Here is a 14,399-nt window from a genome sequence, read left to right as displayed (position 1 = left end):
ATTCAGTGGCAGACGCAATGACATACGACTGCATTATCTTATGAAGATGGCGTTTTATCATGACAAGTGAAGCGAGAAGACTTCCACACGAATTACAGCTATCCTACCAATTTACCGAGTTGTAGATGTAGAAGTCCGGGGTCTAGTGTTAAAGGTGGCAGAATTTGACAGATCGTTAGTCGCCAGATGTGTGTCTCTTGTCGGTATGATTGAGTACACCAGACTTAAACAATGGATTTAAGATGACGAGATTTGTGATCTAGTTTAACAGGACATAGCAGAAGAAAGTGTCCGAGCATTTACGTCACGAGACATGACAATCAGAGTGCCTGCTTAGATAACACCCACTCCTCAAACTTCACAAAATGAAATGAATACAGAACAAAAACTGACAAGCGTCCGGACTTATTATATTTAAGTATCATCGTTTCACCGCGTATCACATGATCGATCTCTGTGGCGTGGCTGCCTTGACCCGGTACTAAGTATGACATTTCCTTCTGTGGGACACTAGATACGCGGTGTCACCGTCTGTCCAGGAGACATTATATTCTATGCACGGCTTACCATTTGCATTCGATTTGATTACAACGTCGACACATGTCATACAATTAAGTCATTCATTCATTCGGAAGACCTGCAGTATACTACCTATCAATACCTTTCAATGGAGCAGTGTTTGATTTATTCTTCTGAACAAAAATCACTGCTATGTCTTTAGAACGCTTGATTGCTGTTTTGACTGTCAATGCAGAGCTGGTTTGATATAACGCTAGTTATCATCAACTGGACCTCCTACAAGTACTGACGATAAGTATTGTGGTATTAGACACGTTACCGACCGAGTCAGTTTAGTCAACATGAATGTGGTTCAAGTCTTCACATAGCTGCCTTGGACGTACACACTATTCATATAAACTGCCCCTAATCCGTTAAAGAGCGTGATAAAGATAAAGTCGACATATTGTCTCTAAAGATACAAGTGACACCTGTCGGCAGGAGAATGGATTAATCCGCCTAGTGTCCTAACACGGAAATATTTCAAAATCATCTATAAAATATATGGGCATGTATTAATTTTTAGTGAGGCACACGTGAGAGACATGCGTTTTGTACGGTATTGCCTAAGTTGATGTCTAACGAGCTGACAGTTTTGCGATGCATGTGGTCCTTACTATTCTTGTGCTGCTAATGGATGTTACTGGATACTTCCAATCGGACGGCCGAGCCATCATGGTCGAACCGCCACACAGGTCGAGTTTGTGGCGATTCCGCTACCCGACCCATGTCAACTCAGAGGACGACCTACTGAACTGTGGAGGATTTGACGTAAGTTCTCCATCATGTTTTAATCTTCTATCTCAATCTTATGCAACTATCAGAATGTTAGACCATTCATAACGAGTTCGTCATTTAAAACAGGGTTCCAAAATCTCAAACTCAGAAAGCTAGACCCTACCAAAGGTTTCTGAAATGTAAACTAATTACAAAAACACTGAGAATTAGCTTACTGTGATTTTGTTATCATTTTTGTATTATACAGAATCATTGCGCGATAGATAACCTGTTCACTTTATAATTTAATTAAATTCTGATGACAGAGACTTCTATATTTCAATGATTTCAAAATCTTACTAATGTACCGTAACAACAACTGGCAATACAGGGCCTAATCTCTGATTTATAGGGATGCTGAATTAGCTATTAAATGGAATATCATCATATGGTCATTTTGATTATTAGAGACTTGTTTCAACCTCTGTCATTGGTTGAAAATAAACTGTTTTCAATTTTTATATTCCATATTCAAACCGAGAATTTTCTTCGCGTGCTCGCAGTTAACCTCATGTTAACGAGTAAATCATCAGACCTATATAATCTGACTGACGTAGAATGAAAAGTGATATTGAATAGCACATCACGGATTTTGACAATATTTCTTGATATCGTAATGCCTCCCATCCACTTTAAGACAGATACCCCAGACAATACACACTGACGTGTTAATAGCTTTAAGTATGCTGCAACTGACGACTGTCTCTTTTTTCAGGGACAATGATTGACGTGTATTAAACTACCTTGATTAACAACACCTTGATCAAAATGACTTGGCATGACCCAATTTATGAAAAGCAGAGTGACTCACCTGCTCTCGGGTAATATATATATATGATAGATAACCTTTTACTCTAATCGTAAGATAAGATAGTCCACTAAACATGATTATTCACCACTTCTGTATAAATCTTCACTAAATTTGTGATATAAATTTAGATTTATCAAGTATTTGCTATTTTTGTAAGGAAAACATATGTATATATACTAAACATATATATTTCTTAGTTAAAGATACTAAAGTGATACTTCTTTGTAATCAACAGTAATTTTATTTGTGCTGTAGAGAGGATAGTTATCAGGTATTCCAGTAGACATGGTATACACTATTTAGATAAGGACAGAAACACATTCCACTAAACATGATAAGGACACGATATGTGGAACAAATAAACAGTAACCATATATGTAATACAAAGGCGGGTTTGTTATTTGGGATAGAATTCGCTTTATGATAAAGACTCAGGTACGCAGAGTTAAGACATCATGTCGTTGTGATAAAACAATAAAGCATTCATGTATGCATAGATATTAATAGTTTAAGTTCCCACAAATATGACAAACACACTGCGTAATTTGTGTAAATAAATTCCAATCTTGTCTATAATGTTAACTTTATAAAGCTGTCTTGTTTTATAAAACAAAATCCTGATGTTATCTATAATTTTATCAAACTGTAGCGTCTTAGTCTATAAAACAAAATCCCAGTCTTGTCTATAATGTTACCTTTATAAAGCTGTCTTAGTTTATAAAACAAAATCCCAGTCTTGTCTATAATGTTAACTTTATAAAGCTGTCTTGTTTTATAAAACAAAATCCCAGTCTTGTCTATAATGTTACCTTTATAAAGCTGTCTTAATTTATAAAACAAAATCCCAGTCTTGTCTATAATGTTAACTTTATAAAGCTGTCTTAATTTATAAAACAAAATCCCAGTCTTGTCTATAATGTTACCTTTATAAAGTCTAATAATGTTACCTTTATAAAGCTGTCTTAATTTATAAAACAAAATCTTGTCTATAATGTTAACCCAGTCTTGTCTATAATGTTAACTTTATAAAGCTGTCTTAGTTTATAAAACAAAATCCCAGTCTTGTCTATAATGTTAACTTTATAAAGCTGTCTTAGTTTATAAAACAAAATCCCAGTCTTGTCTATAATGTTAACTTAATAAAGCTGTCTTAGTTTATAAAACAAAATCCCAGTCTTGTCTATAATGTTAACTTTATAAAGCTGTCTTAGTTTATAAAACAAAATCCCAGTCTTGTCTATAATGTTAACTTTATAAAGCTGTCTTAATTTATAAAACAAAATCCCAGTCTTGTCTATAATGTTAACTTTATAAAGCTGTCTTAGTTTATAAAACAAAATATATATGTGTATAATGTTACTAAAACTGCAGGATTTTACCTGGTTAAGGCAGTTCATTCCTTTAGATATTATGAGATAAAATTCGATGAAATGACTTATTTTTATCGTAGATATACCTACACTTCAATCAACACATAAAACACATTTGTCACCACATTGCATTTATACCGGGGTGAAATATTCAGTCGTTCTACTCAGTTCATATCTACCATAGAAATATATTTAAAGATACGTTAAATAATTCGTAACCGCCCACTCCCCCAACCCTACCGACCCCTCTCCCAAAATTAAAAAAAAAAACAAATAAAACATAATTGTTTTGGTAGTAGAAAAAGGCAATCCTGAATTTTATTGTAATATATGGTCTTTTAAACTGGAAACATTATGTACAAACCCCTTCTTGTTTACTCTATTTATTTTCAACATTCATAGCTGAGAGTCGCGATGTTTACAACTATACCACTCTACCACAGCTGAGTGGCACCAAGTTTACCACTTTACCACAGCTAAGTGGCGCGAAGCTTACCACTACACCACTACTGAGTGACACCAAGTTTATCACCATACCACAGCTGAGTGGCGCGAAGCTTACCACTATACCACTAATGAGTGACACCAAGTTTACCACTATACCACAGCTAAGTGGCGCGAAGCTTACCACTATACCACTACTGAGTGACACCAAGTTTACCACTATACCACAGCTAAGTGGCGCGAAGCTTACCACTATACCACTACTGAGTGACACCAAGTTTACCACTATACCACAGCTAAGTGGCGCGAAGCTTACCACTATACCACTACTGAGTGACACCAAGTTTACCTTTATACCACTACTGAGTGACACGAACTTCACACCTATGCCACTATACCACTGCTTAGTGGCACGAAGTTTACCTTTATACCACTGCTGAGTGGCACTAACTTCACACCTATACCACTATACCACTGCTGAGTGGCACGAAGTTTACCACTATACCACTATACCAATACTAAGTGGTAATCATGTTTCTCTACTCATGTTTGATATATTGACCTTAATCGATTTTTTTTTACAAAATTCCCCTCCCGTATCCATAGTCTTCGTCTTGTTAAAAACAAACACATAGCAAAACTCCAAGGTGAAATTACTCTAAACCGGGTATAGGTAGCGCGCTGTTAAAAAAAAGACAGAAAAAAGGATAAACGACATCTGGACAGATAGAAGCTAACTTTATCAAACTGTTTGAGTCAACATAAATAAATTCCAATGTTGAGTATAATAACCGGTATGATATTTCATATTAAATTTTATCAAAATTTTGAGGTTTTAATTCAGATAAGGAAATACAAGCGTGGTACGTACTGTTTAATTGTATTCAAATGAAATGCTTAATTCTGTATTAATAATGAATTATGGAGCTAGTCCACCTCCCTCTCTGTATGATGCAGTTTACTTTGTTGTTTAGCTCTGCTCTATCTAATCGTCGTATTGAATGAAAGGTGTTTTTCACCTGTGTGTCTTTAGTACAATCTTCCAATACGAAATTTCAAGCTTAATGTTATTAAACTGCAATTCAATCAAAAATCGAAAATCAAGTGCGATATATATTGCTAAATTGTATCAAACTGCAACGCTCCAAAATATTTCACGAAATTCCAGTGAGGTGTGTAATATCAAATTGTAACCGCAATGTTTTTGTTCACATAAATAAATTCAGTTCCAGTGTGTTGTATGATGACTAATGTAAACTTCTAATTAATGGCTTGTATTAGAGTCAAATTTAGAAAGATAAAAAGAACTGTAAGGTTCTAAGTTATAGATATTGTAGATGATGTTGAAATACTAAACTGCAGCTGTGGTAATAACCAGAATACAACTTCTACGATCAGATCAAGGCTTTGATTCAAACAGCTTTGACACAATGATGAATTATTCTAATATCTATAGCACGTGTAAATGATTTCGAAATAGTTACAATGTTATGCACCACGTAAATCACTTCGAATATTCATTCACCCACCCCCCACCCCCACCCCCGTACCCCCCCCCCCCCTCCCCGGCCGAATAAAAACGAGTCCGACAAAGAATCCCTCTTTTCATTTAGTCCATCCACCGTATAAGAAGTCTTAGTAACTTAGTAATAGGAAATTCAGCACACGTAAAAATAAAGACACTTTAAAAAATGAAAAACAATACCAAAATTTCACAAACAATACCAAAATTTGATAAACGATACCAAAATTTGATAAACAATACCAAATTTAACGAAAATTTAGCTGTTTCGTTCTCCGTCAGTGTTGTTAGGGGCCTAAAATAAGAAACATAGGACTGAGGAAAAGAACGTTATGGACAGAAAAGTGGCACTTTAGACGGGGACCTGCACTCGTCCCATAATTCAATAAATCTAGGACTGTAGTGTATGAGATGTGTATAAACCACTAATCGAATGAATTAAAACATGGCATGCAGGTTACAATACCTAACGGCGATAAAATGGAATGCACAATACCAACGTATTATATACCGGAATAAAGATTGATAAAATGTGATAAATAAAGAATGATAAAATGTGATAAATAAAGAATGATGAATTGTGATAAACTGAAATAAAGAATGATGAAATGTGATAAATAAAGAATGATAAAATATGATAAATAAAGAATGATGAATTGTGATAAACTGAAATAAAGAATGATAAAATGTGATAAATAAAGAATGATGAATTGTGATAAACTGAAATAAAGAATGATGAAATGTGATAAACTGAAATAAAGAATGATGAAATGTGATAAATAAAGAATGATAAAATATGATAAATAAAGAATGATGAATTGTGATAAACTGAAATAAAGAATGATAAAATGTGATAAATAAAGAATGATGAATTGTGATAAACTGAAATAAAGAATGATGAATTGTGATAAACTGAAATAAAGAATGATAAAATGTGATAAACTGAAATAAAGAATGATAAAATGTGATAAAAAGAATGAAATTGTGATAAACTGAAATAAAGATGAAAATGTGATAAACTGAAATAAAGAATGATAAAATGTGATAAATAAAGAATGATGAATTGTGATAAACTGAAATAAAGGATAAAAATGATAAACTGAAATAAAGATAAATTGTGATAAATAAAGAATGATGAATTGTGATAAACTGAAATAAAGGATGATAAAATGTGATAAACTGAAATAAAGAATGATAAATTGTGATAAATAAAGAATGATGAATTGTGATAAACTGAAATAAAGAATGATAAAATGTGATAAACTGAAATAAAGAATGATAAATTGTGATAAACTGAAATAAAGAATGATAAAATGTGATAAATAAAGAATGATGAATTGTGATAAACTGAAATAAAGAATGATAAAATGTGATAAACTGAAATAAAGAATGATAAATTGTGATAAACTGAAATAAAGAATGATAAATTGTGATAAACTGAAATAAAGAATGATAAAATGTGATAAACTGAAATAAAGAATGATAAAATGTGATAAACAATGCCAAAGAGTAATCATCGATAATAAACTACTCCAACAGGTAAAATATGATATTTTCTTTCTATTAGTTTCTCATAAGGAAATTACCAGGAAAAAAGGTCATTAACTCATTAAAATACTTACATTCTATTATAATCAAATACGATGTCCATTTGTAAGAAATTTAATATTATAATTATTAAGTTATTCAGCTATACCGTATAAAATATGTCAGTACATTATCATTAATTCAGTTTCTCTTATATAACCTATGAGAGCCATTTAATCTTTTTATTTTAATATTCAGCAGAGAAATGCTTTCGACAATTGAAGGAATTTCCCAATTTTTCAAATCTGTTGGTAATATGAAAACAATCCTGGTCGCCACACGGAGAGCAGTCAGAGATTAAAGTCACCTTATAGTAAAGTGTGTTTCCTAATTTCTAGCAGCGATCATAGACAGAAGTAAGCACTTTGGTGGGGACGATTTGGTATTTCATGTGAAAGTACACGCTATGATATAATTTGTGACAGAACTTTTGAAAGTATTTATTTATATAAGGAATACATTTTGTGAAACATTCACTTTTAACACCTTTACATACTTATCAAATTGTCGTTGACAAAATGCATTCGGTTATTTATTGTAGCTTTTCTTCAGTAGTCTCTTTCAATACTTCAGGCGCAATGCATCACTGCTAAGCCCTAGGAAGAGGCAGCAGACGTTTGACGCAATTAAATCCCTTATTTGGCTATATTGTACCTAATTCTAAACTGACAGAGGTGCTGTTGTCTCTTGTACAACAGGTGGTATTCTTTGACTTTAGTCCCCATTACGGTTCATGTAAACTGTGGTACGGTAAAAATATACACATGAACTTAACGTTATTCTAAGTTACTCAAAATTGCAAATTACAAACTTTATTGAATTATGAATCAACTCCCTTCTATATTCTGTCATTCCGATCTTTTTTGTTTTCCTTAATCGCTTCCTAGATTTCGATACTTCCGGTCGCAAGAAAGCCAAAAATACGATTTTTCGTGGGCTTATTGAAGATATAAGACCGTAAAATGAAAACTTCAGTTTTAATGTCAGCTTTTGATATTTTTATTTTACTTTATTCAAAACAATCTGATACTTTATTCAGATGAAAAAAAACTAGATTTGTAACCCTAACTTTTAGCTGATAAAAACAAAATATTCATTTTATACCCTATCTCTAAAATCCAGTCCGCCTAACTTGTGTGAATGACTGAATGACTGCAGAATGACCCAAAATGTTCACAGCTCCTTTATTATGTGTGATGTTTAAAATAGGGTAAAGTATCGTCTGCATGTTCGTGAAATATTTGACATGATAAAAAGATGGAAAGTGTTAGTACCGTCATTTATGAAGATTTCAATTGAAAAAAAAAGCTAATAAATACTGTTTTGTGTTGAATTACAAAGCTTTTGTCAAAGACTTCAAGAAGAGTTTCAAATATAAAGATGCAATGAAATATTTAACGTCAAGGTAATGCGTTGACCATTTCGATCGCATACGTTTTTATGAACTTGAAATCAAGGCCATTTTATTTCATCCTTTCTTCAACCTTTTATTATAAAATAAAATAAAATTATAAAATAATCTAAAACGGTAATCCTCGTCAACGTTGTATAAAATCAATTAACTTTCTGCTGTGGGTTTTGTTTTAGGATATCTAGATTAGAGTTTTTTATCCTGCATTTATTGATATCGATTGCTGAAAAATTTTAGCCACAAAGATTAAAAAATTGTTTAAAAAATACTGCTCAAATCTTTTTCTGCAAGATTGAAAAAAATGCAATAAGTTAGAATTAGGTTTATTTTTTTACGAGATACAAAACTCCTTGAATAATTTCATTTAAAACCCCGTGAAACATTCACCAAGATAAAACATTCATCTTGTTTATTTTATTTTCTCTGGAACAGAATGTAAGACCACGTATAAAAAGCAACCGTAGATATTTCCTAACTTACAACCTTTGTTTATCACTAGGAAGAAATATTTTATGATTGGAGTGACACACTAAGATACTTTCTAATTTACCCCGGCTACACCGCCCACATATAATATCCCGACATGTTTATACTTTATCGATGATTGGACTGACGAAGTTTTAAGTTTTTAAGTTTAATCATATCCAAATGCAATATAGCGTATATGTACAAATGCATTGTATACGTAATTAAATGCTCAAAATTCATGTAATGTAAAAAATGGCGGAGGACAATTCCACTGAAATACACACACATATATATCCGATATATATGTCTAATACATGTAGCACGGGCCAGTTGCGTGATGAAATACTGTAAGTATGACGTTACTATATGTGACGTCATGAAATAATGACAACAACATAGAAACAATACATGAAAAGCACCGTGGCATATCATTTAAGTACTATTTAACGAGTTACTGACAGATATCAAATAACTGTTATACATTTATACGTACAACTTAATTAATATTTTCATATGATATTCCAGTATAATGCTTACTCAGAGAGGAGATGTTTTCTTTTAGCAGTAGCGAACAACAAATATTTACCCTGTCTGTTTAAAGATTTAACACTTTTACAGGTAAATAATTCTATTAGTTTATAAACACATGAACGTCAATAATAGTACTTTTAATGTAGGTTTTTCTTTAATCAGAATATGCTGGACAAAGTAGTACACAATGTACTTCATCTTCGGCGTCATATTTATCATACAGTGTACATACTCTCTGTACATACTCTCTGCCGTCTTGGGGTGTTATTATAGCGCCCAGATTCTATGTTAAATGGTGTCCTTGCATGCGAGATTGACTCAATGATTTTTTAACTTAAAAATAATGGACTTTGTCAGAGAGAAATGGGTACAAAAGGTATCAACAAGGTGCTTATACAAATAACATTGGGAAGATGCATCAAAGGCACTGCGTAATTCTTGATTAAATACATCCTGGACACATTGAGCATACGTTTGCAAAAAACGAATTTCATTTTGTATATATAGGTTCTTCCAAACATAGTTAAAACCCAAACTACCTAGTTCTTGCTTAATTTGATAAACCCAATTTAATTTTACAGTTAACTACTAGTATCTAAACTTTTAACCAATGTTTCATCATGGCTGTTTTACGTTGCACAAATAATGAATACCTCCCTGTTTCAAAGAAAACTATAGAAGTATTGACATTTTTCTGCACATTTTAATAGATCTTTGAGAAAACGAAGGGTGGACCTTGTCAACCTGTGACGATACATTATGTCCCCAAATTTCACACTCATAATTCAATATACATGTCACCTTTGTATCGAATAATGACATTTTAGTATCCGTATTCAGGGCAATATCTTTTTAGATGATATGGTAATTAGCTGATGTAATTCCCCGATATTTATAAACATTGTTTCTATCGCACTTTTTATATAAAGGAATGATAACGCCCTGAGCCCATGATTCTGGAAAATATCCTGTTTGTAACATAGTAATAAATAACCTTAATAAAACAGATGAAAACATCTCTTTGTACTCAATTCGTTAAATACTTACTGATTTACCACGGCTATATCACCCACATGTAATATTCCGACATGTTTATACTCGGTTTAAGATTGGGGTGACGTTCCATAGTACTTCCTGATTAACCCCTGCTAGACCTCCCACATATAATATCCCGACATTTTTATACTTATTTTATTATCAGGATGATGTGTATTAAGTAATATAAACACACTTATTTCCAAATTATCACCTCCTGTGATTACAGATCAGCCTATAGATAATTTATATTATTACAATTTGCTGTCTCGCTGGAGTAGGTACCAACATTTACTCCCTTGAGAAAGTGACCACAAGTAGGACTGGTTTTGATCATTGGTTTACACAACCAACTTAACCTAATGAGAGAAACCACAAATGCATGAGAATGGAAGGCATTTTTAGTATTTTCGGCATGGAATATTAAACATTCGTGATTGAAATTATGGGCTGTGTAAATGTCAACTGAAGGCGGAACTCTACACGGGATTCAACATTATACATTAGCATACAGATACAAACAGCGAATACATATAAACATTAAAAATATATATAATTCTATAAACATATATCTCTGTTGTCTTTTTGATTGAAAAAAAAATTAACCTAAGCATCGAAGGAATGGTGCATTTCTTAAAAAATAGATTTTTTTGTTATTCTATATATTTTGAAAGTTGAAGAGATAAAACGTTTTTGCAACAAGGTTGCAATTAGCATACCGATAAAAACAGCGAATACATATCAAAGGAACAAGAAATTAACAACATGTCCACATATTTGAAATCTTAATTTCAATTCTATAAAACTGGGACAAAATGTGAGGGCAAATAGAGTAAACTTTGTACACATCAGGAAAGATTAGTTACAGTTGATATACAACGCCAGTCTTTCCTGGCATAGCCTGAAAACCCATAACTTCATCACGTTTATCATTGCTTAAATACATCCCGACGAGAACTAAATGTGGTAGATGAACAAGTACAAGATGACGAACTCTCTTAACTGATCTTATTCTTCTTATACTTCTCAGGAGTTTCCGTGTAAATCATTTTAATTTGCTGTATATATATATTGAATTTGAGTTTGGATTATGGTTACGTTAACATGTTGTTTTTTTCTTGTTGTTTTTTTGTTCTTTTTACGGATTCTCCATGTAAGTAATATTTTGTCCTAGCTTCATCGAATTCAGTTCGTCATAGATGAGTCACCAAAAAATCCACATCTCCAAGGATGGATCATTTAATACATATTTACATACAGTTGTTTGGTCCTTCCAGGGGTCGTCAGTGTTGTTACACCATACAGTTGTTTGGTCCTTCCAGGGGTCGTCAGTGTTGTTACACCATACAGTTGTTTGGTCCTTCCAGGGGTCGTCAGTGATATTACACCATACAGTTGTTTAGTCCTTCCAGGGGTCGTCAGTGATGTTACACCATACAGTTGTTTGGTCCTTCCAGGGGTTGTCAGTGATGTTGCACCATACAGTTGTTTGGTCCTTCCAGGGGTCGTCAGTGATGTTACACCATACAGTTGTTTAGTCCTTCCAGGGGTCGTCAGTGATGTTACACCATACAGTTGTTTGGTCCTTCCAGGGGTCGTCAGTGATGTTACACCATACAGTTGTTTGGTCCTTCCAGGGGTCGTCAGTGATGTTACACCATACAGTTGTTTGGTCCTTCCAGGGGTCGTCAGTGATGTTACACCATACAGTTGTTTGGTCCTTCCAGGGGTCGTCAGTGATGTTACACCATACAGTTGTTTGGTCCTTCCAGGGGTCGTCAGTGATGTTACACCATACAGTTGTTTAGTCCTTCCAAGGGTCGTCAGTGATATTACACCATACATCTGTTTCGTCCTTCTAGTACTCGTCAGTTATGTTACACCATACAGTTGTTTAGTCCTTCTAGGACTCTTTAGTGATATTACTTCACAAAACTGTTTGGTCTTTCTAGGACTTGCGATTCGTTAGTGATGCTAAAGGGTTTTATGTTGAGCATACGAAGCAACTGAACAGAATCAAAAGTGATCGAAAGAAATCTAGATTTTATAGAAATGTGACCTACTTATTGATTGCCAAGGTTAACATGTATTACGTTATAGATATGTAACCTAGTTAATTATTATCAAGGTTAACATGTATTACGTTATAGATATGTAACCTAGTTAATTATTATCAAGGTTAACATGTATTACGCTATAGAAATGTAACCTAGTTAATTATTATCAAGGTTAACATGTATTACGCTATAGAAATGTAACCTAGTTAATTATTATCAAGGTTAACATGTATTACGCTATAGATATGTAACCTAGTTAATTATTATCAAGGTTAACATGTATTACGTTATAGATATGTAACCTAGTTAATTATTATCAAGGTTAACATGTATTACGCTATAGAAATGTAACCTAGTTAATTATTATCAAGGTTAACATGTATTACGCTATAGATATGTAACCTAGTTAATTATTATCAAGGTTAACATGTATTACGCTATAGATATGTAACCTAGTTAATTATTATCAAGGTTAACATGTATTACGCTATAGAAATGTAACCTAGTTAATTATTATAAAGATTAATATCAAGTACGTTATAGATATGTAACCTAGTTAATTATTATCAAGGTTAATATTTAGTACGTTATAGATATGTAACTGAATTCAATACTATAAAGTGATAGATTTATCATGTTATAGCTATTTTAGCCAGTTAATTGTAATATTCCACACGTAAATTGACTAGATATTTTATCGCAATAGATTGCAATATCCGGTATGTTATAGATCGGTAAAAGAGTTGAAGAATTCACTCGGAAGAAGTGTCCAGCACATGTCTAGACATAGTGATATATAACATTATTTTGTCATAATTATACCTCGCCTGCTTGTAATTATTATTTTCTTAATGCTCTTACACTTAAATAACCGTATTTTCTTTGTGAATTTGGATTTGGTCCCATTTTCAAAACATAAATAGTGTCACGGTGGAATTTGCTATTTTTGCCTCTTTCTCTCTTGAACAATCAAGTTTGAGTTATATATATGTATATTTAACATTGAATGTGATACGTCATTAAAGCAGCATTCACTCTTATATAATACTGAAAATATCCGCGAGAAATGGAGGATAGAAGGGGAATATATTACGTATCTCTGAATAAAACAGCGAATGAGCTGATCATCTGATTCTGATTTGTGTATCAAAACGAATAAATATATGGTTTATATGATAGACGTGATAAGGTTGCGAAATAGTTCATGGTCGACCACATATTTAAAAATAAAGTAAATGCATTACATGTTATCATGTCCAAAATTTCTATACAACTTGTTCGTCAACAGTAAATAAACGTAACACACCATTTTCTTAATTGATACAAATGATTAAAAACAAACAAGCAAAGGGGATTCGCTGTTTGTATCTGTATGCTAATGTATAATGTTGAATCCCGTGTAGAGTTCCGCCTTCAGTTGACATTTACACAGCTCAAAATTTCAATCACGAATGTTTAATATTCCATGCCGAAAATACTAAAAATGCCTTCCATTCTCATACATTTGTGGTTTCTCTCATTAGATTAAGTTGGTTGTGTAAACCAATGATCAAAACCAGTCCTACTTGTGGTCACTTTCTCAAGGGAGTAAATGTTGGTACCTACTCCTGCGAGACGGCAAATTGTAATAATATAAATTATCTATAGGCTGATCTGTAATCACAGGAGGTGATAATTTGGAAATAAGTGTGTTTATATTACTTTAAACACATCATCCTGATAATAAAATAAGTATAAAAATGTCGGGATATTATATGTGGGAGGTCTAGCAGGGGTTAATCAGGAAGTACTTTAGAACGGCACCCCAATCTTAAACTGAGTATAAACA

General features: G+C 32.9%; 1 protein-coding gene across 1 annotated transcript in view; it reads left to right on the top strand.

The window, feature by feature from the left end:
• Positions 1-1,158: 1,158 nt before the first annotated feature.
• The window catches only part of LOC132550493 (uncharacterized), a 29,957-nt gene continuing 16,716 nt past the window's right edge, over positions 1,159-14,399 (top strand). The window contains exon 1 of the mRNA XM_060214563.1: positions 1,159-1,329. Within this exon, the coding sequence (XP_060070546.1) occupies positions 1,159-1,329 (171 nt within the window). The remainder of the gene's footprint in view (positions 1,330-14,399) is intronic.

This window comes from Ylistrum balloti, unplaced genomic scaffold (genome assembly GCF_031769215.1).
Source record: "Ylistrum balloti isolate Yb309-2 unplaced genomic scaffold, AGI_CSIRO_Ybal_v1 Utg370126, whole genome shotgun sequence".
NCBI classification, from domain to species: Eukaryota; Metazoa; Mollusca; class Bivalvia; order Pectinida; family Pectinidae; genus Ylistrum; species Ylistrum balloti.
Note: the sequence above shows the minus strand (reverse complement) of the source record. Positions and strands in the feature narration are given on the sequence as shown.